The 27,249-nt window shown below is 32.8% G+C and overlaps 1 protein-coding gene and 1 long non-coding RNA gene across 5 annotated transcripts; one reads left to right on the top strand and one right to left on the bottom strand.

Annotated features, from left to right (window-relative positions):
- Positions 1-3,198: 3,198 nt before the first annotated feature.
- Positions 3,199-24,595, top strand: LOC124436810 (neuroendocrine convertase 1-like). Of its 4 annotated transcripts, none has more exons than XR_006945494.1 (16): positions 3,199-3,379; positions 4,035-4,187; positions 5,174-5,254; positions 7,247-7,375; positions 7,884-7,942; positions 8,647-8,735; positions 9,323-9,501; positions 10,284-10,478; positions 12,012-12,118; positions 12,660-12,766; positions 15,795-15,918; positions 16,027-16,337; positions 18,608-18,679; positions 20,904-21,020; positions 21,804-22,023; positions 24,090-24,595. XR_006945494.1 is itself a non-coding variant. In XM_046986783.1 (15 exons), the coding sequence occupies exons 1-15, from the start codon at positions 3,302-3,304 to the stop codon at positions 21,959-21,961; spliced, it is 1,959 nt and encodes a 652-aa protein (XP_046842739.1). In that variant the 5' UTR covers positions 3,199-3,301; the 3' UTR covers positions 21,962-22,035. The 4 variants fall into 4 exon arrangements, 1 of the variants encoding a protein (XP_046842739.1); XR_006945495.1 differs by having other exon boundaries at positions 16,030-16,337; XM_046986783.1 differs by lacking the exon at positions 24,090-24,595 and having other exon boundaries at positions 21,804-22,035.
- LOC124436813 lies at positions 21,755-26,908 on the bottom strand. The gene is made up of 4 exons (XR_006945497.1): positions 26,877-26,908; positions 26,369-26,473; positions 22,425-22,518; positions 21,755-22,285 (listed from the first exon to the last, which is right to left on the bottom strand). It is a non-coding gene; the product is annotated as an uncharacterized LOC124436813 (long non-coding RNA).
- Between the last annotated feature and the right edge of the window lie 341 nt (positions 26,909-27,249).

A 27,249-nucleotide genomic window follows, 5' to 3' on the forward strand; every position in this document is an offset into this window, starting at 1 on the left:
ATGCTAAAGGAAGTTTGGAGAGTATTTGTATGTTTGGCTACCTTTTAGCCAAATTCCATGAATTCGTTTAAGACTTGGCAGCTTATACAGACAGTATTTATTGTCTATTTCTTTTTGTTCTGCGTTTTTATGGTAGTACAATGTCGACATTTATCATTATCTGAGGCTAGAAAATGGCTGCATTTGAACTTTAACTGTTTATCTTCATTTTATGTCATTTGATACTCATGAATTCTAAAATATTGTCAGATATCCGATACTCAACCTCTTCACTTTGCTGAAGGAAGATAAAAAACTCTCGCATTGCTTAATTTTTGCATTTAATTATGCGTAAAAGTATATGGCTGTGTAGTTTCATAGCTATAACCACTCTATAACATAAATTTATAAAGCCTTTGTGCAGAAATGGATTTCTTTTTTAAAATACTTATTTTCTGCCAATAGTGGTAAATACTGCTTTCATTTATCAGAGTCTGATGATGTCTTTAATATGTTTTCTCTTGATGCAAACGGTCCGCATTAACACTATTAAACAAACAAGTGGAATTGTTTAATTTTCAAGGGAAAATTTTCACTACACGATATCTCATAGCATAGTATGTTACTTTGCCACTAACATAAAAGTTTGCTTCCGAAGAATGTTTGTCAAACAATTCTTAAGGACAAGAACTTTGATGTCTTTTCGTGAGCTCTCCACACTTTTTGCATAAGCGCATTTTCTTTGTATGTGGACGATCTTTTGAAGCAATTTGTTACAATCTATGTCCAAACTTTTTGCTTGCATTGTACTTTGTTGTTGATCTTTCAATAACAATTTTTATGTATTTTCTTTTACATTGCACTGGTCATATCTATTTTACATGTTATTATGAACATTTTACGCGAGGGAAACAATGGTGTAAAAGAAAGTTCTTTCCTATCCAATTGCTGTTTGTACTTTGCTAGGGTTTTAATTAAAACAACAGACTACATAATGGCACCCATTTCTTTGAGAATTCTAATCAAGAATCTTATATTACTATAATAGATTGGAATCAGCCAATTGCAGCTAGTTTCTGATAACATTGCGTATGTGTTAAACCATAGCCTGCGTCACGGATGCAGTACCCAGTTCATCAAGAATCATAAGTTTATTAAAGAGCTTATAAAACTATAGTGGCTTGTATATGTTGTCTCCCTGTACGTATTACTTATTTGTCGCTAACTATACTCGATTTTTACAAACAAGAAGTCATAAAGAATATTCTGTTCGATATGTATTTTTATAAACTAACAGCTTTAAAATTCAACTTCCGTCCTTTGAAAGACGTCACGCGCTTTAGCAAAAATGCCATGTTTTGATGCGTTCACGTTGACCAAATTCAGTGTACGATAGCTTAAAATGATATGTAAAATGCAGAGAAAACGTTTGTGTCGAAAAACGAAATGCGAAATTTTAACTTCAGAGCACTTTAAGCATAAGGCTACTTGTTTATTTTACATACCCTGCAGGGGCTGGTTGCACGAAGCCTGGATAGTGTTATACACTGGATAGCAAATTTTGTTAACGTTCATAAAATCTCGTATAAGAGAAAAATATACGATTTGAACTGTGCAATCACTTAAATAAAATATTGTTTTGAAGTTGACAAAATTTCTTAGACATAAGAAAAAGATAAAAACCTTTTTTAAAAGTTTGAAAATTTCTGCTACTCAACGGATATTGCTATCCAGGCTTTGTGCAACCGGCCCCTGCAATGTATGTTTGGATGTTTTACAATACATGTTTTATATTAGGTCATCGTGTATGCAATTAGCACGTGTACAAACTGTTGATTCGCAAAGATTGAGTCCTGTCGACAATAATACAAGTTCATTTGAATCCGTATATTTTTTGATATGTTTAGGCTTTCTGTCAACACAAAAACATGGCTCAGATTAAAGCAAATCCGTGTATCCTTAGCGTTAGTGTGGATGGTCAAATAAAAAAAGGACGATGATGTCAGGCGAAGCAAAAAAATTGTCCCAAAAAATTGTAAGACATCCATTATGTCCCTATGTACACATGTGGGTATTTGTCTGGAGATTGTCAACCGAATTATAAGCTACGCCACGAATTCTTTCTTCAAGTAATCAAGGTCTACAGCTGCAAAACTGTTCTCTGTGGCTTGTAGCTGGTATGTACTCATCCGCTTCAATCATTTCTTCAAGACAATTTCTTTAAAAGAATAAACAGACTTTTTTAGAGTGGTAGGCATAAATCTAAGAAGAAGAAAAGATGTATTTTTAGAAAGTCTTTGAAAAGGGCAGTCACGCTGTAAAGATCATAATTTTTAAATCTATTAAGAATAAGTACGTAGCTACTAAGTAGAAATTGAATGAAAATCCTTCGTTATCATGAATATCATAGATGAATATAGTAAAAAACAAAAACATTGTTGAAGAATGTTTCGATCACCTACATGCAGGTTAATGAATTTCATTACACGATTGCTTAAAGTGGTTATGACGGTCAGATCTCTTATGATGTATTTTGCATTATTAATAACCTTTCCTATAAATTGTCAAATCGGTTTGTGATTATTTTTTGAACTTATTACAGCTATTGTTGCACGCTTGATGTTTACAACTATATCACCTCAAGGTCTATGCACATTTAAACTATTAAAATACGTGTTCTAGTACTGTTAAATTTAACTTTTGAGTTTAAGATATCGCTGTCGCTGTTCATTGGCAATGAGAAGCTCACAAGTTAGATTAGATATAAAGATGACAATATGTTACAGAATTATAGCCTTGGAGCATTGTTGGCAGAATAAAACACATGAGTCTACGCAGGTCCATTTTGCATAAAACTGTCGTAATTAAGATCAGCTTAACTTACGACATTCATAATACAAACTTTATTTATGCATAAAACATTTTGCATGGTTTTGCATGTAAATCAGCTTCACTTCCGTATCCATGCATACGTCGATGCTAACTATTCACGTTTAACTTTAAAATTATTATGAAATTCCTCCCATTAATGGCTCAATTTTTTCAAGATTTTTTGTCCAACAGTACGTACGAATAAAACCGTGCACGTCATTATTCGTTAGCTTGGACTGTTTACTTAATAAGTGATGCTGATATTTCAATAACAAATAGCAATCTTCTTCCTTCAGCAAGTCTGTTTTGTGTTAATTCTTTAAACAAACAAATGAAAAGATTATTCAGCAAGAAGTCATCAAAAGAAGTAGTCGCATTTATTAGTCAGTATTCAAAGTATGTTTTACAATATCGGCAAGCAAGGAGCAACGTACAAACTCTTTTTAAAAACATGTTTGTAAACACAGTTAAGCTGGCGTCATTGTTATCATGCCTTTTTCTTTTTATTTCGATGGTAGTTGAACGTGAGGTATTGTAATTTCATTATACTAGCTTTTAAATAAAAAATATAGTAATTTCGTTTTTCAATGCGCGATCTTTAGCGATAAATAATTTAGTAAGACAACAAATATCAACACACTTTGCACCAAACATCACTAACAACTAGGTAGTAATGGCTTACCTAAAAGTCAATTTTCAAAAAACAGCTTAGACGACATTAAGTAATTCGAAGCATCATTTATTGAAATTTTGGTTGAAGTTATAGTTTTATAGTGTGGTTCTTATTCAACAATTGCCTAAAAACTGATTTATTTATTCTTTATTTAAAATAAGACTTTATCATCTTGAATTGACAGCTGACGTTAATTAATTCCAATTCTCTTAGCCAGGGACACTAACTTAAGTTAGCTTACCGACAATTATTCTTGGTAGTTTCTATAAAAAATCCACTGTATTTGTGACCTTTTTAAACTTCAAATTTTCAATTCTACAAAAGGCGGTGCTAACAAAGCAAAGATCTCTCACATCCCTTACATATTTGCTGTATATTACCTTCGAGAAGAATTGTCTCAAACGTTGCAAATACATCGTTTGTTTCTCACGCAAAAAAAATCAATTTACTTGGCCTGCAAAATCATGTCATATAAAAATACTAAATAAAAAAATGGCAATTTTCACTTAAGGGAAAAGAAGAAAAATTTAAAGCTCTTAACATCAAGAGGGGCAGTTTATATATGCAGGGTCATACATCCAACAAGAAAGAAAATGGTGTGCATAGTACTCAATTTAAAAAAAATGATCGTGAAAGCTTAAATGGTCTGCGACACTTAAATCTGGTAAGTAAACGTTGGGCATATCATATAAAATATACCAGCCCGGATTTTATCAGAGTATGAACGTTTTGACCAGACCCAAGTATAGAGAACATACAGTAGGGCCACGCCATTTAAGTTTTTACATGCCACGCATATCTTATTACGCATGTGACTGCCATATTGGCAGCCAGTAAATTATATTGTGTGACCAATGGGATTGACGATATGGCAAACGGCAGCTAGTAAACTAATTATATATACAGCAGCCAGTTGCACAGTGAAGTGGCCCTACTGTACATTCCTATTCTATGACCAGACTTAACTATCTACTTGTAGCTGATGAGGCCAGTATAAAAAAGATTTATTACCATAAAATGAGAGAGATATACAGTTTTACTTCTTACCGTAAATAGGCCGTATTATGGTAATTTAGTGAAAATATATATTTTATCTTATCTTGGAAATTTATACGAATCTTTTAATTGCTCTCAAAAAAATACCATGATATACGCGATTATATGAAATGAAAATGTACAACGTAAAAGTATTAACTTAGCATGTCGTAATAGTACATGTAGCGAAAGCCTATATCGAATAGCTTAATACATGACTTTCAAAATAAATCACTTTTGTCAGATTGCAATTGCTTCCTTCTTTATCTTACCATACCAATTATGTATGTGAGGCCAGAAAGTACAAGGAACTTTACTAAAATTGCGAGATTTTTTTTTAAACATTTTAAATTATGCTAAGGAACAAAAATTCCACTCCACTAGATGTTGTATTAATTGAAGTCAATCGAATTCAACTTTAATCTGTCTCAGTAATAGTTGAGCTTTGTTAACTAACTGAATTAATAGTAAATGTTTAACTGAATCAATTGTACATATTCATTTGTACTTTTTTCAAGTTTAGTTATATTAAAAATTTGGTTGCTCAAACTTTTCAGTGCATGTAGTGATTATTTAAATGAAATGTCAGTTTATAAAGTTTTGATATCTTTTTAGCTGAAAAAACGGTATAAAAAGGAGAGATCAAAGAGATTATCGTTGTTCAATGATCCACTATGGCGTAAACAGATATACCTGGTAAAGCTAATGAAATATAATTAAATCAGTGCAATAAAAATTTTACATGAATGTACTTGAAAAAAATGCAGAAGGAAGATAAATTCTTATAAGCTTATGACCATTGGTCAGCATTTTTCCTCTGATACAAATGCTGAAAAGGTCGTTGCATAGAAAAGTGAAAAGGTCGTTGCATAGAAAAGAAGGATGTTAGTGCCTTTTAATTATTGGCATCACTGTTTTGTATGGACAAAATATAAGCTGTTTTCTTCAATTGAAATTTTTGATAAGCTCGTTTTCGTTTGATCCCATACGAGCATCTGGTAATACAGTAGCGTAAAATGTCAACTGTACTTTCATGAAAGAATGGGACATCTCAGACACCTTGTAACATCGTCTTATTCAAAATAGGAAACCAAAATTGTTAGAGTATCCTACTGACCTTATTTTTTAACAATTTTGGGTGTGTCAAGGCGACTTCAAACTAAGTCATATTCAGCACGCACCTTAGTTAAATTCTGTGTAGTCAAATTTCTCGTAAATGTGTGAATTTTTACTTAGTTCAAAACTATTCTTTATGCGGTCGCTTCTTTTCATACCGTAAACACCATAAACCAGAAGTAAACTGCACAGAGTCAGCAGAGCTAAAATTATGATGAATTTGATGGCTTAAATCTCTCTTCTGATTTGCCTAATGCTGCAAATGGTGCTGACTATTGGGCCTTCGTTTTTGGAAAAATGTTTAATTAATTAGTGCAAAATTCAGCACCGATTGCTTGACAATGTTCAGTGCTTGTTACGAGATGAGTATATATGTCAATCTCATCTTTCACCGAGAGAATTGACAATGCATATATATGCATCGATGAAAAAAGACGAAAACTTTAGAACACTATAATTCTGCAGAGAGTAGTTGGATTGTCTAAAATTTGAAACCATCGTAGCAAACGATGATTTGCTAGATCATCTCGATGTTTATATTTTCCAAAATAACTATCACCGACAAATTTTGAATGCCAGAATAAATAAAAACAAGAAACGAAAGATTTAGCAAAGCATGACTAAATGAGACATGACATGGTCAATGTGCTTCTTTTAGACCAGGCTGTGCTTGAGGTAAGTACCACCTGCAGCCGGAGAAAATGAAATTCGCATTTTCAAGGAAGTACTGTCTCTAGTGTATGGGATCATTGAGGTAAACCAGAATCCGCGAGTGCGTTCCTAAAAAGAGAGGAGTTTCTTTGATCGTAGCTCATAATGGAGGTAGCCAATACATCTATCGCCATAACACGTCATAATTTATTTCATTGATTCATTTTAAAATATATGTCGGCTAAAACTGAGTTACCTTTGCCATCCATGCATGCGTTAAAACATCAAACTAATTGATACCTAAATATAAGCATTATGCAATCATTACAATAAAAAAACGACAGAAACAGAGATTTCAACAATCAGACTTTAAAATTATCCTCAAAGAAAAATCCTCAGAAGGGAATCCGTTAAAAACATCGGCGCAACAATGTGACTAAGTTTATATGAAAACTTGATCTGCCCTTGAGGTGTGTGTAAAAACATACGTCGTGATGTGATAGATCTGCCAACTTTAACATTGTTAACTCGGCAATTTTCCTTCTCTCAATCTAAATCAATGATGTAATGTTGTTGGAGTATAGAAAAAACAAAAATTAATTTGACTGCTTTGGAAAGTACTTAATTTAAATGAGAAACGCTAAGGCCCCAATAATAACGATGTGAAGTAATAATCTAGTTTTTTTGGTGAGACGTGTTCTAACTTTTCGTAATCTAAAATTTACAAAATAATATCTAAACCAAACAATAAATTGTGAAAATATTTTTTTAATAATACGTATATTGCACTCCACTAAAATCTTCAATGCATGATACAAAATTAAATTGCAATAAATTTACTGTGATTATTATCATGGATAGTTTTTTTCTCGTTAAAATTGTCATAAACTTGCCTATTTCTGCTTATCACTACTTTTACAGAAAGGGTACACTTTTGCCGATCATAAAGTGAGTAACGTCTGGAAGGCAGGATACACAGGTAAAAATATAACTGTTGCAGTCGTTGATTCTGGCTTGAGATTCACCCATCGGGAGTTTTATGGACGTTATGTGAGTAAAAAATATCGCTTTTTGTTATTACTAATTGTTAATATTAAATATACAATCAAAATAAAGTAAACATCATTGGTTTAAACAATTACATGCGATAAAAGAGTGTATAAAAGTTACAAAAGTTAATAAGCTCCATGAGACAAATAAAGTTCTAAGAATCTTATCAGTAAAGTAACGGAATATGGATTATAACAGAAGGGTCACTCGTGACAGAACCTCTAATGTTTTGTCCTTAACCATTATTCCAGCAATATATTTAGGGCTTTTCACTTATTCCCAACCACTAAAATGACCCAACAGCATTACTTATTTAGAAATATTTTCGATTTCATCGTGCAGAAAGGACATCATGTAATTGCAGTGGTTGGAAACAAGTAAAAAACCCTAAGTATCTTGCTGGAATGATGGCGGACGCAAAGGCGTAGCGCACACTTGAAAGGCCCTTCTGCATAATTGTTATTTTGTGATATTTTGGTGCTTATATATTTTTCATTTTTGACGACAGGATCCCTCATTAAGTTACAATTATGCAAATGACGACAGAAATCTTTTTCTTTGGAACGAGTAAGTGATACAAATGATCGAGAGCATCATTAGTTCAACTTTAAAATTTCATTTGATGTAATCAATATACTAGCTTTATAACATCTCAAAATAACAGTGACTAGTAAAGTCTTATCTAATAAAGCTTTACTGACCTTACCTTGAAAGTTCACATTAATCTTACAAGTTTAATTAAAGCTGCCCTCGCCCTCTTCAATGTTTCAAGGGAACTGCTAGGCCTAATATAAACGTCCATTTTTACATGAACCAACTGCATGTAAACAGCCGGTCCAAATGTTGTAACCTAATAAAATTAATGTATTCAATGCATAATAATTTCCAATACCTGTTAAGATTGTTGCTTTTTGAATTTATAATGAACTTAAACAAGGCCTTGTATCTTTATTCGTATTTTCTTTAGTTATTGAATGACAATGGCCAATTAATTTGTCTTAGAGACATGATATTGAGTTGCATGTATAGGTTTGTTTCTTAGGTCATTATTAACAAAATGATGGATAAACCCTTCAACAAAATAACTACTGGGAAATGTTTGTAGAATACGATCATAAAGTTATGACATTTTCATTTTTAAACATTTATAGTATAGGGCTTGATTCTCGGAAGAAAAACTAAATAAGATGATTGAGATCACTGTGATTTGCATTTATGATTTACATTACTATCGGTCATACTTCTGTGCTTTTAATGTTGTTTGTCTTTAGGCATGGTACAAACTGTGCTGGAGTCATTGTTGGAGCTGCGAACAATGGAATCTGTGGTGTTGGTATAGCGTTTGAAGCAAAAATTGCAGGTACCAAAAAGTTCTTTCCATCTTTTTATAAATAAAAAAAATAGCAGGTTAAAAAAAGTAGGAAATCAATTTTTTTAAATTTTTTTAAAAGAAATCTTTATCTTTATTATAAGGAGTCGTTTTTTCAGTAGTATAGAAGTTAAAAAAGTCATGATGATCGTGAAATCTGTCACTTTTTGATCTCGATATTAAAGTTTTATTGCAAAAAATGTTTGCATTATTATTAAAAAAAATTTTTTAATTTTTTCTGTTGCCTTATTTTCGTACTTTGGTAAATTTTTATCAGAATTTATTAAAGCAATTGGGATTGGACTGTTCCAAAAACATTGTGTGACAAATTTATGTTGTTGTTTGGCTATTTAAGACAGGTATTGTTGAGGCTGCTCAAGTACATATAACAAATTTAATACGAGCTTGTGTTTTTAGACTGCTATGTCAAAATCAATAATATCTTGTTTGGGTTTTTTTTCTTAGTGATTATTGTACTTAAAGCTTATGTATGAAAGGAGTGTTAAGAAATTAAGATTGTACATGTTCTGATGGTTCTTTTGAAAAAGCTTATAATCTCTCCACAATTTTAATTCAAGGTATTCAGTTCACATATTCTGGAATTCCAAGTGATGCAGTTCTTGCTCAAGCATTATTTCCGTTCAATGGTCGTGGGATTGATATTTTCTCAAACAGCTGGGGTCCTCCAGATACTGGTTTTGTAGTCAAAGGTCCTGGACCTTTGACAGAGCAAGCCTTAGAGAACGGGGTTACTAAAGTAAGATAACTAATTGAGCTACTCGTTATGTTTTCTTTCTCAGCTTGTGGGAACGTGCTTTTTTACTGCTGCATAAAACAAACACTCTAAAATAAAAAAACAGGCAAAAAAAAGCGCTGTAAGAAAATCATCTACTAAAGTAAATGGTTTTGAGCCCGGGAGTATCGTTACATGTTTGTAAATGTAGATCGTCTAAGTTGGTATAGTCTTGAGAAGGATTGTTTTTATTCTTGTTTTTGTAGTCCATCGCAGAACTATACCAACCTGGACGATCTACATTAACAAACATGTAAAATTGACTATATCGGACGCCACGGCAGAAATTGATTTTCAGCTCTCATGATGTATAGTTATTTCTCTGGTTGTTCACAACAAAAATTTTTTAATGGCGTTTAAAAGCAAGATGCAGTTATGCGATTCAATTTCTCTTTCAAAAATAATCAACGCAAATATCGAAAAATATTCTCTGTCAAATTTACAAAACTTTGTTTCATAGATATGACAACATAAAATTAAGTTATCGCTTAGCCATTTCGATTTATCATCCTAGGTAATTCTTACCTTCATCTAGCTAATTGTAAAAGGTTATTTAAATAAAACTTTTTTGAAGTCATATGCTAAATTGATCAATAGAACTGAACAAAAAAGTCACCCATATAACTTCTTCTAAAGCACAAGTAAGACAAAAATCTTAGAAACTGTCTGGCAGGTGACAAATATCGAGACTGTAGTCTTGATTCTGTTTGAAAAAGCCTCTTTACATAACTTCAACATAATTTTAGGGGAGAAATGGTCGAGGCTCAATTTACGTATTCTCTGCAGGGAATGGAGCTTTTTTTGGTGACAACTGCGCGTTTAATGGATTTGTAAATAATATTCATACAATCGCTGTTGCTGCTGTTTACTCAAATGGTAGACCACATGTTACCTCTGAAAGTTGCAGTGCAATAATGACAGCTGCTTTCTCTGATAACCTGGTATGTGGTTATAAATTTTATAACATGCAGTCATTTATATTTGTTTATTTTATTTATATTACATGAAATATGTGATAAATATCATAAAAAGCTTCTTATTGGAATAAATTTTTATTCGAAATAGAGCTAAACGTAGCAAACATTAAATGTTGACAACATTTCCTCTAAATGTGATTGTGCTCACAAAAAGGGGGAATTGCGTGAAGCTAAATATTGCTATTGATCAGCCATCTCGTGATGAATGCAATTATGCAAACTATTCATGTGATAAAATTTGTAAGGAAGTGGTTGTCAGAACTAAGTAACAAATCTAGATAAAATTCGAGGCGTCCTTAAACTGGCAATATAATAGTAGATTTGAACTTGTAAAATTCTTTGAATCCACTTTTCTTTCCCTTTATAATCTTTGAAAGTCGCCTCTCGTGGAATGAAGAGTTAGCAACTATTACCAGCAATAGCTCCTTTTGGTTTTGTTTGAGTTGCTTGTTTGTCTCTAGCATGCTTGCCATATGCTGGTGTCACAGGAAAGATGTCCCCTCCTTCTAAAAATTTTCCTCCTACGAGCCAAGTTTCCTGGGAAGCATTCCCTTTGTTGGTAAATTTACCCCCTCTCCTCCTCATATGAAAGAAGTAAAACAAAACCTTAATATAAGAAATGTGTGATTTATAGATTAAATAACTTAGGGGTGTTTCTGTAATTTTATTACGAATTTGCAATATCCAACTGTGTAATGCCCGTGTCTTTCTTCGTTGATACTAACATGTTTGAGCGTTTGAACGTTTGAACGAATCTTTCTTCAACATATTCGTTCCTAGTTGATATGGCTCCTTTGTAGTATAATAAACTCTATTTCTCTAAGAAACATACGAAACTGCTTAGCAGTCATCAATAGTCCATTATCATTGATGAGTTTTTTAGTCATCCTGTTTCAAGGACAAACAGATCGCAAGGCTTTCACGATTTTGAGTGCTGTTGTGCTTTAATGCTTTAATAATCCTTAAGCCATTTTGAATATGCATCCACGACCACTAAAAAGATTATCGCTTCAAAATGGACATGAATATACTGAGCATAACTGTCATGAGTGTAAGGCTGCATTTTGAGGCATGCTGTGTCCTTTGACAATGACTGCAATCTTTTGCGATTCTTTTAATTGCTGAATTAATTTTAGGCCATCAGATCAATGAATCTTTTAGACTTTTTTTTAGACCTTTTCTTCGCATCTTCACAAGAACAAAAACTATGCTTCCCTACATGCATTATACATTCTTGATGAACAGTAGCGGTCGACCATACATACGGCTAACCTGACGTTTACTCCTCATTTGACTCTGAAGATAACTACCGCTAAGGTTGTCGAAACGTCAGTGAACAACAACAAAAACAGTCCTTCTCAGGACTTTATCAACCTGCACGATCTACATTTACAAACATGTAATAATAATAATAATAATAGTAATAATTATAATAATTATAATAATAATAATAATAATAATGTTAATAATAATAATAATAATTCTGTTCTATTGTAGGTAACTGCCTCATCTTCTAGTAACACATCTTGCAGCTCTACATTTGGCCAAACGTCAGCTGCTAGTGCTATGGTATCTGGAATAATAGCACTTGTTCTCCAAGCTAAGTACGTCGTAGAAGTAAAAATTAATGTTTGTAAATCTCATTTAGTCGATGTTCTTTCATTCTTGAAAATATTTCATACTTCGTTCAAAGAACTGAGTATCCCAAGAAAGTTTGTGAAATTTTATGGATTGCAACGTGACAATAGTCAAAAAGACTGCTAATAACGTATGTGTAAAAACAGCTGTTTATGTTTAGAGACATGAACACAATTTACTCCTTGTATACAGGCCAACTCTTATTCTATTTTGAATTTTCTGTGCATTGCATGATGTTAGATAAGCGATGCATCCCCAAAATATTGTCATGCATATTTGTGATCAAGAGTCGAGTTTTATTGTTATTTGTAATCATGTATTGACTTAACTTTATGCCGTGCAAGTATTTTCGACTTTAGCAATGAAGTACAAATGATCAAATCTTAGATGATTTCTTATTTTTGTGTTAAAGCATAACTCGGAATGCTTTAAAAACTAGCCTTAACCCATGTCTTGTTTTGTGTTCAGCATTAGCCAAATGTGGAGAAACCTCGATTATTTTTTTAGACAACTGTTAACATGGCGCGATGTTCAGCATTTAATTGCAAGGTCAAGCAAAGTTGATGTTCTTCACAAAAGTGTAAAGAAAAAGTATAATGCGGCAGGATTTCTTGGTAAGAGAAATTTTTTTTTCCGCCTTTTGTTTTGCAAAATTTCACAATCGAAATCAGTAAAAGCTAAAGTTGGCACACTCAGGCAAAGTTATGTGCAGGGTTTGCAATCTGTTTGTAGGTCTGTTTCAAACGTTACATTTTACATGAGGCGAATGCAATAAAGACAACATAAAATGAAATAGAATGCCACATTATCTTTTGTTTTAATTGCATTCGGCTTTTGTAAAATACGACGTTTGAAACGGGCATAGTCAATGTCTTAATTATTGGGACGCCACTTCGAAGGTCAGTTTCATGATTATTGGGTGCTTACATCGGTCACCATGTTGGAGGAAATGTCATATAGTGAAAAGAATTAATGTTAATTTTATGCTCTGTTTAGTATCGGCACTTTGATGTGCTCCCACAACATGGCCGCTTTGACGTCAAATGCAACCACCCTATACTCATATCTGCTGTCATCATATCAATGACAAAGCCTCTCATTACATACATAAAATGGTATCCAATAATTAAAGCCTGATTTTACAACATTAATATTTTACTTATTCAAAACATTTAGTAAAACACGTACAAGCCTTTTAATTTAATCTCTCTCTACTTAACGCTTCAACACGACCTCATGCACGTCTTCATCAACGGAATGCGCTTTTGAATCAATCTTTGCTTTAACCATTTCCAAAATATTTCATTGCATGAACTTGTCATAATTTTCTTTGACGTTTCGAACGATTGATTTTTTTATTTGCTTGCTAACGTGGTGGTAATAATGTAAAAAACATGCCCCAGCAATTGAATCTAATTATTAAAATTCAAAGTTTTAGCCGTTTAAGTATTGCATTCCATGGATTACTAAACGCTTTTAATCACTACTTCCCTAATAAATAAATGTCAATTGCAACGATCCACTCTTATCCACACTTTCTGGACGATCCTTCTCGGCTCAACTCTTTCTTTTTCTTTCCTAACGCTTTCAGCATGCAGTGTATCTGATTTATTTAAGTATGATCCCAGCGCTTAGACACAAGATGTATGCTTTATATTAAAGCAGTATTCAAGTTTATTATACGACTATTGAATTTAAGCGTAACAAAGCGGTGTGATAAAAATCATATGCCTAAAAGTTCCAAGTATCTGATTGGACTTACAATTTTCTTCATTAGTGAAAAACACCATATCTGCATTCTGATTGGATATACGATATTTTTCATCAGTGACAAAATGCATATCAAGTTTTATCGCTTATGTGGACAGCATTAAAATCAAAAAACACAAAAACAAACTTTTTTGATTTCAATTATTAATGACTTTGCAAATTACCGAAACGCAATCCATAAGCGAATTCAATATAAATTTTAGGAAAATGATAAAAAAACTGCAGAAAATTTGATTTCTTCAGTAATTTTCACAGTCGAAACAAGAATTCCGAAACATGGACAATATTCCCCTCAAGAATGATTATTTAAGCGAGTTTATTACGCTTTCGTCCGAGAGTAAAAAGATAATTAACGTATAAAATGAAACTAGTTGCTTCCTAAAAGTGGAATTGCTTTTCATATTGTTAAGACAAAAACGGTAGAAAAGAAAAACTAGTTTGTCAACATGAACAATTCATGTGTGTATATTGTATTTTTTTATGCAAATTAGGTGATTGTTTTAAAGCGTTAGAATTGTGTCTAGCGACATATCTCACTCTAATTTAAGGGGCTGATCACATGAGCCCGGGTAGCCGGGATTAAGTCAAGCGTTAAGTGATTTTGGCAAATGGGAACGATTCAATACTCATGATCAGATAAATCTTCTCTGGCAATTTCACAATATTCTGGTTTGATAACTACACAAAACATTTAAAATTGCAACAACCAATTTGGTCTAATTTGAGAAGTACTGCACAAATGACTTGTGGTGCTTAATAAGCAGTTGTAATTTTTACGCTTCAAATTTCATTCCTTTCAATACCTCGAAATCATTTCACGCCTCACTGAAACTCAGTTAGCCGGGATCATGTAAACAGCCCCTAAAATTCAATACTCGTATAGTAAAAAGGTTATTTCGTTTGCATTGACCAGCCATGAAGTAATCCATTTTAATCAAATAATTGTTGCTACAAAGCTTTGTCTGCAACAATTGCCTTAAACCTCGAGCTTCAAGCTTTCAACTTTTTGAATCCACCTAATACGCAATCCAAAAACAACCTGAAACGCGTGGGGGCTTTTTAAAGCAATATTGTTTTTCCAGAAACATTCCGAACTCAAGAGGATAAGTCAATTAAGTCTCATAGTTTTAGCAAAATTTTAAAGTTTTCAAAGTTTTAAATTTCATAGTTTTATAGCAACGACCAACTGAGAAATATCCTGAGTAAATTCGGTATTGTAGTCAAATCTTAAATGTTTGGGATGTAATTGTCTTCCCAAATACGATAAATTCAAGGATCTATAAAATGTCAACCTTATTTGTCTTATTCTGTTTTATGGTAAACAAAAACCTAATAATTTGAAACAGAATATCCATTAAAAGGAAAAAAGGTTTTTTATCTTTATTTCATTGTAACACGGTTAATATCTTGTTTTCAATTTGTTTTAAAGCGTTTACGGCTTCGTTTATAAGCAATTGATGGCATGATTTGTATTATTACTCATATCAAATAACCGATTTGCCTGTATGAAATCATTTTTTGGTATCCACGTTTTACATGAAATTGGATTTAACTGACCATATATTAACAACGGTTATTAATACGATAATGCAAAAAAATATTTTTTAAGCCCACAACAAAGTTTTACATCAGTATTGTATTGTTTTATACAATGTTTTTTAGGTTTGCTAGCTCTTCAAATTATCCTACCATATCGTTTAGAACATCACTACTTTTCCTTACAAGAGCCTTAATTTTCATGGCCAGGAAACACATAATTTTATAAAACATTACGAAATTAACGAGCAATAGCAACTTCACTGTTATAGCTAATCTGCTAAAGTGCAAAGTTTTAATGTTTGCAAAAGAAACTTAATTTATTTTATTTTCAAGCTAGTGAACGAGTTGGCTTTGGTTTTTTGGATGCATCTTTGTTTCTAAGAATGGCAAAAAAATCAAGCAATATGCTACCAGAACAATTAAAATGTGAAGTAAGCTTTGGACCGCAACAAATTTTGTAAGTTTTTTTTTAATGTAGTTGTGATTTTAAGATATATAGCGAGTGATATACAGATAATTTCTACACAACTCCTCTTAAATAGATTAAGAAAAGTATCTATTTCAGAAGAGGAAAGACAACCTTTAATATACTGATCAACAAAACTACGTGTGGTAATGGAGTTATAAACTTTCTGGAACATGTTGTTGCCACATTTGATCTGACGTATTTTAAACGTGGTGTCCTTGGTGCTTACATTAAGTCTCCAAGTGGTACAGTGTCAAAAGTAATGAGTCCACGCTTTATGGACGCCTTGGTTGGTAACAAAAGATTAAGCAATTTAAGTACATTGAGTGTTCATTTTTGGGGTGAGCCATCAACAGGATCTTGGAAAATTTCACTGAAAAATGAACTTGAAAATTTTGGAAAAGGCACAGGTAAGTTAAGAATAGATTGCCATGTACGATATTTGATATTTATGAAAATTCATACAATTCTTATTTAATTGGAGTCATATACGTTTACTAATCAGTGACGTAACAATGAAGTTACGCATTTCTCAATATATATAGTTACGTTAAATAAAGCAAATAAGTTTCAACGTTGTACGTCTTTCGTTAACTGCATCTAGTAGCTGATTTGCATAGCAAAATGAGGGAAGATCGAATGTCCAATGTTGCATGTATCGCCATAAATCGGGAACATGATTCGTCTATTGCACTCGGGGAACTTCAAAAACCATTTTATTTGCAAAGAACGTAGCTGTTTACATTAGAGAGCTTTAACAAAGACTACGAGTACGAATTACGTCATTTTGGCGCTAAAACATTGTTGCGACAACAACAACACGTAGCCGTCATCAGTCTGAGTAAGATGTTTTGTGAAAAATTAGTAGTCACGACTACGATAAATTTTTTAAGCCGAGAAAGTACATATGTTTTTTCATTTTTTAAGACATTAATTTACAGTACTATTTTCGAGCATCTATGCTTTACTTTAGAACTTTTTTGAGCGCCCATGTACATTTAAAAGAAAAATATGTCCTTGAAAACTTTCATGTATTTCGTACGCAAAATGAACGGTGAACAGACAATAAAATAGCATGAATATACCGTACATAAAATTTGAAGTAGTGAAGATTTTTCGCTCTAAAGAGTCTTATGTTCTCGCAAAATCAGTATTAGCGTTTAGTTGATATGATTATAGACAAATGGAGCCGTAGCTGCTTCGCAAACGTTGGTGTTTTTCACAATAAAAAGGTTCATTCTGTAGTTTATAGCTAAAACTAAATTTTGACGAAGCGACAAAGACAGCAAACTTCCTCGTGCCATTCCCTTACACGGTCAAACTTCGTACTCGTTGTTGTAATCGTACTCTTGCTAAAGCTCTCTTTTATTGATATACATAACAACAAACTTGTAATTAACGGTTACAAAAACTATCTGAATCAAACTTGACTATCGACTATCTAATCAAACTTTTTTCAAGTTTGCATGGGTTTGCCCATAAAATATCATTAATTGAGATTAAATTGTGCAAACTACTTTTTTAATAGAAGTTTTGTTCTTTCATTTGTTGAGCTAAACCAAGCTTTATTTTATTGAAATTGCTGCTAGCTTTTAAAGAGCATGTAAATTTTGGGCACTCTTTGATGAATGGGGAAGTTTCCAATATAAGCAAAACCATGGTGTTTTCAAAACATTGTTTTTCTCACTGTCCACAGCAAATTTGATGAAAAAACAAACTATGTAGTGTCTTTTTTCCTTATATCTTACTTGTACAATAATTTTGATCAATTTAGTATTTACTAAGTCTGTATTTTGACCAAAAACCAAAGCTCTTGAGTCATGTAACTGAGATCAACTGATTGCTTGTTGCTGTATTCCGTTATCACGACTTATTTTTCAGAAAAATGAATATGTGACTAAAAATTATTTTACATAACAATCGTAAAGTTCAAAAACACGACATATTCAATGTCTTCAAACGTAAAACTCATACGAAATGTTAAAAACATGACGGTTGTTTTTTTTTTATATTCATGACAATCGACGCACACAACACTCGTGTTTATACCTACAAAAAATCATTCTATAGCCGCCATATTGGCTTCATTTTATCATAAGAGGATATAGCTTTTGTGTTAGGGTTGTCGTTAGTGCTAAGCGATACCGAGTACAGGGTATTCGATACCAGCGATAGTTAAAACGCGGTATCAATATCGAATAACCCGGAAATGTGGAATACTTATACCCCTTTTCTCGGCAAATTAATAAGTCTAATAGATCTTGCAATTCAATATTTTTATTTAGCGTCTAATTCAAACAACAGTAAAAACTAAATTTTGGTATCAAAAATTATATCGAAACTCAAAATTTTCAATCATTTTTGATATCGAAACTGGTGTCAGTTACCACACTGTCCTCTGGTTGCTATTTTATAAAGACATTTACTAAACGATTTCAAATGCTTAGATAGCCTAATCCAAACACTGAGAATGTCGCTCGAGTTAAGAAAAGTGGTGCAAAGCACTCGATTTCGGCTTGTGTTACGCTCGCTTTTCTAACTCTTGCTTGATTTCCGCATGTTAAGATCAGGCCGTCCAAGCCAGGTAAACATTTAGTGAATGTTAAATGTAGCAATTTGTAATCTTACAGTCCATGAGCTGAAATGAAAAGATTAAGCCAAATGAAATTTTATGTTTTAGGTACCTTAATCAGACTTCGTCTTTCTTTATATGGAACAAGAACAGCTCCGTTTAGTTCCACGTCAAGCGCTGGTGAGGAATAATGCATTTTTTGAAAGTGAAATAATACGTTGTCGACTGTTGGATAATGAACAGATTTAGATTTAACAAGTCTCTTTAGACTTTATGCTAATAACTTTTAACGTGAAAAAAGGCGCGCGACGCGTCGTGCAAAAGATATGACGTACATACGGAGGAATTGGAAGTGCGCATTTACCACGCGCGTGTCGCGTGCACGACAAATTTTGTAACGTTGCAGACGCTTTGTCGCTTTGTTGCGCAGCTCATCCTGATGATTCCATATTAAAGGTAAACATGATGACGGATACTTCGTGTGGTTTGTTTCAAACGGTTCGTTTAAAAAACAATTTGCTACGACTTCCTCGTGTCAAATATAAAAGCTTAAACGGGCGCGCGCAGCTAACGTCAGTGGCATGCGATAGCGCGTGACACGTTTCGCACAAAGCATAGATTGGCCTTAAGATGACGTGAACATGGCGTAATCTGTTGTTAACATACGGTAGATAGACTTTCGCTTTCTTCGCGACGTTTGTGTTTTCTTCAGATTCTTTATTTTTCTCGCTTTAAAATGAGAGTCTATGGAGATTGATGACATGTGTGTTTAGACAGTAAAGTTATGAAGCAATTCAATAAAAGCCCGTCCACGCGTATACGGAAGCCGTCCACACGTATCCGATGCTGGCACCTATTGAAAACATAATTATTTGAAAACGCATTCAAGAGTAGAACTTTAAAAAACGCAACACAATCGTACACGTGGGGAAAGATAACAACGCTTACGTCATATATAATGGTCAGCGCTTTTGAGCGAATCGACAAGCATTTTTATTTTCTAAAATTTTAGGTCTAATTCCAAACATCAAAAAGCTCTTCCAAATGAAATTAGCGCTTTTCCAGAATATAAATGATTTTTAAAAAAGGCGACAAATTATATAATCATTAGTATCAGAGTTTTCTAATCATGGGCAGTTGAAACGAAGTCAATCTCTTCGAAGACGGCGTTTTTGAATAAAATCTGGACGTACCAGCGCTTGGAAGGACAACTTTGTCAGTCGGATGGTGATGGAAGAAGAATGAAAGGGAAATCGAAGTACTTTGCGGTAATTTGATGTTTGTTTACGAGCTCAGCCTAAAACAACAAATGCGCCATGAGCCGAGGCATCGTTTTGAAGTCGATTAATCGTTTTCGTGTGGAGAACAAAAATGCTATAAAAACGCCACGTGTGAACAAAAATCTTTTAATAAACGCATAGGGAAAAGTTTTGTTTTCAAATGAAAACGTATACGTGAGGACAAGGCCTAAAAATTGTGTGTTTTTGTGTTTAAATTTAACAAAATAATATGATGCATAATTCATGTATTTTTTGTTTTTCATATTAACGACTAACAAAACAAATAATTTTATTTTCATTTTGAACTAGACAATTTTTTTTTTATATATTTTTTAATGTAGTTGTTAGATTACTATCCAAAATAGAAAGCAGCTATTAAAAAAGAAGAACTTCATTTTATTGAAATGTGGCGTCTTTGTAGGCTTTTTTTTACGATGTTTTTTTAATACTTACACTATAAGTAATATGGAATCAATAGCATAGTACGCGGGGATTTTTCTAAGAAATTTCTAACTATTTCATTCATATATTTGTTTGGGAAAGTAAATATTTTGTTCATTTATGTTGTTGCCTGTTTTCACTTTAAAAATTAGTATACAACAAAAACTTAGCTTTTGACCAAAATCTTTAGAAACTGGGTGGCAAGTGCAGGCAAAATTGCCGTTTTTCTATGTAAGCAATTCCCATATTTTCCCAAATGTTTCTACAATTTTGTTTTCAAGAACAAGTAAAATTTTTACCAACTACTTAAGTATTGTATGTGCATAGCAAATTATACAAATTGTTGACAAATTTGATTTCATATTGTTAAGTTTTTAATTTTTGCGTGAACCACGCAGCCTGCACAAAAGTTCACGCAATTCTAATCTAGCTAATAAAAGCTATAGATACATGAAATTTTTGAGCATTCAACCAAACAGCGCCAATGTTTTTAAAGGGCCATTTATGAATATTTCCACACATTTTTTTTAAAGTGCAAGCGTATATTCGGCTTTCCACTTGCGAATATTTTCGCGCTAAGTAATAAATTTCGAACTTACGCATGCGCAGACGATCATTGGCGTAACATATTTACGCTTTTCATACAAATTGGTTGTTATACTATTTTTTCATTATTAATCTAGGTGTATCTCCGTGCATTTCTAATCCATGTTTGAATGGTGGCTTTTGTAAATTTGTAAATACGTCTTTTCATTGTTGTTGTTCTAATGGATTTACAGGAAGACGATGCAAAACTAAAGGTAATTATTGTGTTTATTTGTAATAGTGTTGTAATTGGTTTTCAACTTTTTCGCATAATCAGAGATTGACAAAATCAATTATCGTGAATTTCGCAAAGTGGGCAAAGAAATTCGACACGCCCGTGCGTTTATTGGTCAGTTTAAAACTTTAAATTGACATAGACGTTAGAGCGATGTATGCTGTGAAGCATTGTATCAAGTGTGAGCTCACAAGTATCAAAATAATGCATATGGTGATTTTGGTCCAGCAAAGTCGACAAAAACAGACATGCATCCATGTAGATTTACAATTCATAAACAAAAAAGCTACGCAACTAATTTGTTTATGTCAAAATTGCTCTCCCGTGCGAGTCAAAACCTTTCATGTTATTGCAATTTTTCACTCGTCTCGGCTAGGCGAGCTGACCCGTTTAAGTAGGACAACTCACCTCATGTAATCGATCCTTAAATTTTTTTTATGTGCTAACCTATATTCATAAATGGGTAAAAAGAACAAGAATATCAACGATTTATGTTCAACAATTTAAAATTTTATAAATCTCACTATTAGCTATTTAACTAAAACATTTTAGTTTCAATTAGTACAGAACTCCTTATTGTAAACAAAAAATGTCCCTTCTCCTACACAGTGTTTGTTTGAATGTAAAGCAAATGTTGAGGTACAAGAATATTGAAATATCCCACTTTTATCTTGCTGCCATGTTTGTTACTTAAAATAGATCACAAACTGAATCTTTTGATGCTCTAATATACTGACACTTTATTGTTCATTAACGTTTCTAGTAAAAAGTAATTGTCATGTCTTTTGGAACAATGAAAATTGGATAAGTTGCAAACCAAACAATTACTATATGACGGGTATATACAGAAAACATACAAGATCCGGATGGATCTTTTACACTTCTTCCACTTCTTCAATGAAAGGCAAACATCGATGTTGAGACAATGGCTTTTATAGTCAACCAAAGTGTGTTGAAATAAGTAAAATTATTAAAGCTAACAGGTAATTTATTAATTTACATTTTTTCTTGCATAAACGTTTCATCAACTTTCGCCGCCAAAATTATACATTGACAGATTGCAATGTTTTTTCTTTCGTCATGCCAATTATTCACATGAGAGCATCTATTTTAGTGGGTACAGCCTGTATGCATGCAAACCCCCATGTTATAATATGAAAAAGTAGATCCCTTTCGTATCCATATTACTGATCATATCATTGATCTTCATTTTCGGTTTGCATTTAGCGTGAACCATGGAATTTTCTATAAATAAAAACATTGTTTGTTTTGTACATGTAATCCTTTTCCTACATTTTGCGGACAGCTTTCAAAACTAAACAGCTCAAATATTATACAAGTATAAGGTGTGCACTTTTCAGACTACAAAAAACATCAATTATACCTCGTTTCTGAGTATAATACAAGAAATATGATGCACTTGTATTAAGATCAGTTTGGAACTCATTCTTGACTTGCAATTCATCTGTCTTTGTTGTCTGATGGAAAAGAAATATTTATCATTGTTACAAAGATTGCAATTCAAGAACACGCATTCATTATCTCACACTCAGGACACAGCGCTATGGTAAGGCAAATGTCCAGCATATATAAATTTTTCGTTCGAGTTTTTATAATCAATAATTGGTGTAGATTTAACAGAACGTAAAAAACAACGATGAGTTTAAACATATGATACCATGCTGTCAAGATGTGGGCAGTGAAAAAAATAAAATAGTTGTTATTTTCAAGAATTTCCCACTCAAAGATGACACATAGGTTAATCACAATCAGAACTGAATCGTTGGCTATATAGTCTTGTATCAAAACGTTATTGAAAAAATTCAAAGACAATCGGGCCGTAGCTAGTAACTCATATATTCAGTTGTGCCCGACTGACTTCTCTTGAAAATTATTTGGCTTTCTAAAGAAACCAGTGGGGCACAACTGAATAAATGAATGTACACTCCCCAATCAGCGTTCTAGCTACGGCCCTGAACAAAATTATTCTGGCAAGAGTGATTTAGTTGTATAATAGTACCTTGTTTGTAAACATGCGTTTTACGTTGGAGTTTACACGATAAGTGAGGGATTTTTTACACTCTTGTCAAATGTTTTAAAGTTATTGGCATAAAAATAGTTTTTATTCTCAATTATACAAGGAATTTATGGTTAAATCTTGTAAGACCTCTTAATAACATCACTACTATTTTGTTTTTCTGACACGCTTAGAAAAACTTAAACAAATTTTAATAAGATATAATTGTAAAAGCACGAAAGATATTTATAACCGAAGTTGGCATTGACTTTCCAAACGCATCCCGAGCACGTTTAGTAGTTCAAAGCCTTCACTAAGGAGTATAGTAAAATCATTTTTATAAGATTCAAATAGAGTGCGATATCATTTTAGGTGCCTTATCACAACCCGCTTAGTCATGAACAAATGCCAATACTTTGTATTCCTATAGCTATTTTTCGTTTCAGGCAATGCAGTCTTTGAGTCATTGTGACAGTTAAAGAATAACTTTCAAATATATATAATATTAGTTAGTCGGTGTTTTATCAGTTCATTTCAATTTTTAGTGCTATTTATTTATAGGATGTAAATTCAGGCTACCCACATGTATGCTCTGTGTATCTATTCTTAGCACAGGACAAATCTATTTTGGAACAGAAGCGTTCATGTATTATTTTTACATCTGCTGTTTTGCAACCACGAATGTTTGAGCTGTATAGCTGATGCAAGCTTCACCAACTTTAGTTGCAAAAAAAGTCATCAACAATAGCAAAATACTTTATATACTTTAACACATAAAATGAATTGGTCTTTTTTGACCCTTTAAATCGTCTAAGCTCAAAAATCAAAATTCGACGCTTGTGTTTGAACATGTGTCTGCTTTGAAGCAGTAAAGTTCATTTGATCGAATTTCGTTTGAACTTATTAGTGTTATTGAGATACAACTATCAATGTTTAACTGTTTGGCGAACATTTCATAGTGCAGTTCGAATAATCTGCTGTGTCAGTTTTATTTTGCTCAAGAAATTTAAATAGAGTCTCTCTTTCTTAAAGTGGCAAAGAATGGAAATGCCCATCTGGATATTTCTTATCAGAAATACAACAGTCGCGCGATGGTTATATGAAATTTGCTAAGTGCTGCAAGCCAAAGGATGGTCCAAAGTCATATGGAGATTGCTACGTAAAGAACACAGACTGGAACAAACCTTCTTTTAAGGAGGGTTGGGCTCAGTGCACTCAACCTAACTACTTCATTACGCAATTGAATGGGGCAAGCTGCAATGAGCTGCGATGCGTAAAAGAACTCAAATGTTGTCGAAAAAAGACGGCTGACTGCTTTGCAAAGTGACTTCCTTATTTTTTAGACGACTCATTACAAATTATTACGTGTAGTGGCGTGTAGTCGTGATGTGAAAATGCGAAATAAAGCACAAAGCTAATACGCCATTTCATTTATGCTCAAAGTCTTTCTTAACACACACGATTTTTAAAAAAATCACATATGCGTTGAAAATATCCGTAACGAATGGAATGGAGGATCTAGAATACGTGAATATCAATTACTGTTTCGCATTATTGCAAGTATTTACACTTAAAAACAATTTAGAGTTAAGTCAATTGGTAAGATTTCATATTTTTCTCATTTTATAACCATTTGTGTTGTTTTGAAGGTATTTTGAAATTTAAATTGAGTAGTACTGCAGTGACGGATTTAGGCTCGTTCAAAACAAATTATAAAAGTTTATTTTAAACTCAAAGAATTTTTTAAAAAACACTGTTGGTTACAAATTTCTAAGGATTACTTAAGACTAAAATACTCCAAGTAGGATTTGCTCCAAAGTATTTCAAAATGGAAATATAATTCACTGCCCGCCCCTGGATTTGCTACTGTAGTATTGGACTAACACCTAGATCTGCTAATGACTTTGCATTTGCTTAAACGTATGATGGTTTTTAGCTTTTGGTGAGGAGGGAACCATAAAATGTTTTAAAAATACAAATCCTCTGAACGAGTAGAAACATAGTGATTGGCCTCGACTTTCGGTAACTTTGTTCATCTATAAGAGAAATAAATTTTGTATAAAGGCATATTTTTTACTGTGCAAAAGGTTATTTTTGGCATGCTTAATGAAATTGAGGAAACTGCAATTAATTTTAACTTTCAAAAAAGATTCAAATTGTTTTATGTAATTTTATTTGGTAAACAAATGGCAGTCCGTTTAAAAATGAGATTAGTCAACATTTTTTGTCAGCAAGTCAAATTTCTCAAATAGTTTATGCAACTCCATGTTGTTTTTCTAACCATTTATAGATAGAAAACAAAACTAACATACATATGTACCCAGCGTGCATGCAAACACGAATATTTCAGCATCATGAACATTGAAAATTAAGTTATATTTAGGGGAAAGTTATAGTCGTATCTCTTTAATTAGTCCACCATTCAAAGAGAAATTGGATGAGCGGCAGTTTGTAATCATGGTTATTGTTTTAATCTGGTAAGTCTTTAAATTGAGCAGTTAATAAATATCGTAACAAACATAGTTGTTATGATATTTATTAACTGCCCAATTGTCATTTGTTAGAAACATGAGAAGGCGAAATCTTATATGGAGGATTACAGGTAGCGGAAGATGTTTGATTCTCCGGAAAGTGTTGACGCTCAGTTTTCGAGTGCGAAATGAGAAATATTAGCAACTTACTATAAAGAGGTTGGGAAAAGCAGAGAAATGTTAACAGATAATGGCGATGCTCTCAAATTAAGCTAAGAAAGATTTACATTTAGGGGATATGATAAGTCGAGTAACAGTCTTAAGGCAAATGTAGAGAATTGTTGAAATGTTTTGGTACGCGCGCTAAACTTTGGAAAGACCTGATTATTGAAGGGGTGAGCAGGGGCTGTAATCCCTGTTGTTTTCACGATAAATAAACTGATTATCCTGCAAAATCTCGCCTTAGTGCTATTATTCCGATGAATAGTGGGTGTGAGATTGTAAAAATGTTTCAAGTTAAAGTTTAGGGATGTCATCTTAGATCAAGTGCCTTTGAGCAAGATCTAGATCAAGTGTCATCAGTGAAGTTGTGAAAGGTATTCTTCATAGTTATGGAGAACCATTAAACTTTAATTGTGGGTAGCGCTAAATATGATGGTTCATCTGTAATGAGTGATCATGTCAATAGTCCACAAGCTTTTTTACAAAAATTGTTCATTCTATGGCTTTTTTGACTTCTTTGCGCTGCTGATCAAGTTAGTTCAGCTTTGTATTAGTCTGTTTTGAATATTAAACATCTGACGATTTATTATTTGCTAATGTTTTAGCATTTCTACTTACAGTAAATCTAGACCAGAAAGAAATTCTCATCTAATCTTTACTATGATTTTGCTTATGAAATTGTTATTCTGCTGTTGAGACCAAAGGGCGCTTAAAACCAACGTTCTAAAAGGAATTTCAAACAGCTTTACAGTGAGGTTATTAATTCTACCGCTTTGGCAAGTATGCCGAATTGTTGTTCTATGAACTGTGGAATCCTGGAACTGCATAAATATAAACATTTGTAATTTGTAAAACGTTGAACGTAATTTCAATGGTGAAATTCAGCAATGAAAAGATTACAGGGTTCTCTCCTTGACAACACTAAATAATAGTCAATTGCTTTTTGTTAAATTAACACTATTCAAAATTTTTAGAGATAATTGAGCTTTTGAATTATATTTTTCACTTAAATATTCGGCAACGTTTGTCAGAAGTTGCCAAGCTACCATAGCCCAATGCAGTTATTGCTGTGTACATTGCTTCAGCTAAAAGATCTTTTTCTTGTATGGAGAAAATAAAGACATACCTGCAAAATGCTATCGCCTTGGCTCTTTATATAGAATATCCACATACAAAGATTTTTTTGAAAGGTAAAGAAAACAAAAGAATTTCATAGACGTATATACTAAAATAGCTTGTTAAAAACATAGACGGCTCAATTTTAGATATAAGTAAACAAATTAGTTCCATGACCTGTGGTTGTCACCAATCTGTGTGATTAGCAAGTTCAATAAGTATGAAACTAGAATGAGCTCTTCCTAATAATTGCACTGCGTGTCACATCTTTAATAGGTTAAAAATCTTAAATGTCCTGGAAGTGGCGTATACCCAGCCTGCAAATTTGATCGTGCTATGTAAATTTCAAATCATCAACATTATTCATTTCTTCAGAAAATTAT

The sequence above is a fragment of the Xenia sp. Carnegie-2017 genome, unplaced genomic scaffold (assembly GCF_021976095.1).
Source record: "Xenia sp. Carnegie-2017 unplaced genomic scaffold, XeniaSp_v1 HiC_scaffold_16, whole genome shotgun sequence".
Taxonomy (NCBI): Eukaryota; Metazoa; Cnidaria; class Anthozoa; order Malacalcyonacea; family Xeniidae; genus Xenia; species Xenia sp. Carnegie-2017.

Bases quoted from the DNA above. Each gene is read 5' to 3' on its own strand.
- LOC124436810 (XM_046986783.1), top strand. From the start codon at position 3,302: ATGTTTGTAAACACAGTTAAGCTGGCGTCATTGTTATCATGCCTTTTT. The intron at 4,188-5,173 runs GTAAGTAAACGT...ATATCTTTTTAG, and splicing joins GTCTGCGACACTTAAATCTG to CTGAAAAAACGGTATAAAAA. The intron at 8,736-9,322 runs GTACCAAAAAGT...TTTTAATTCAAG, and splicing joins GTTTGAAGCAAAAATTGCAG to GTATTCAGTTCACATATTCT.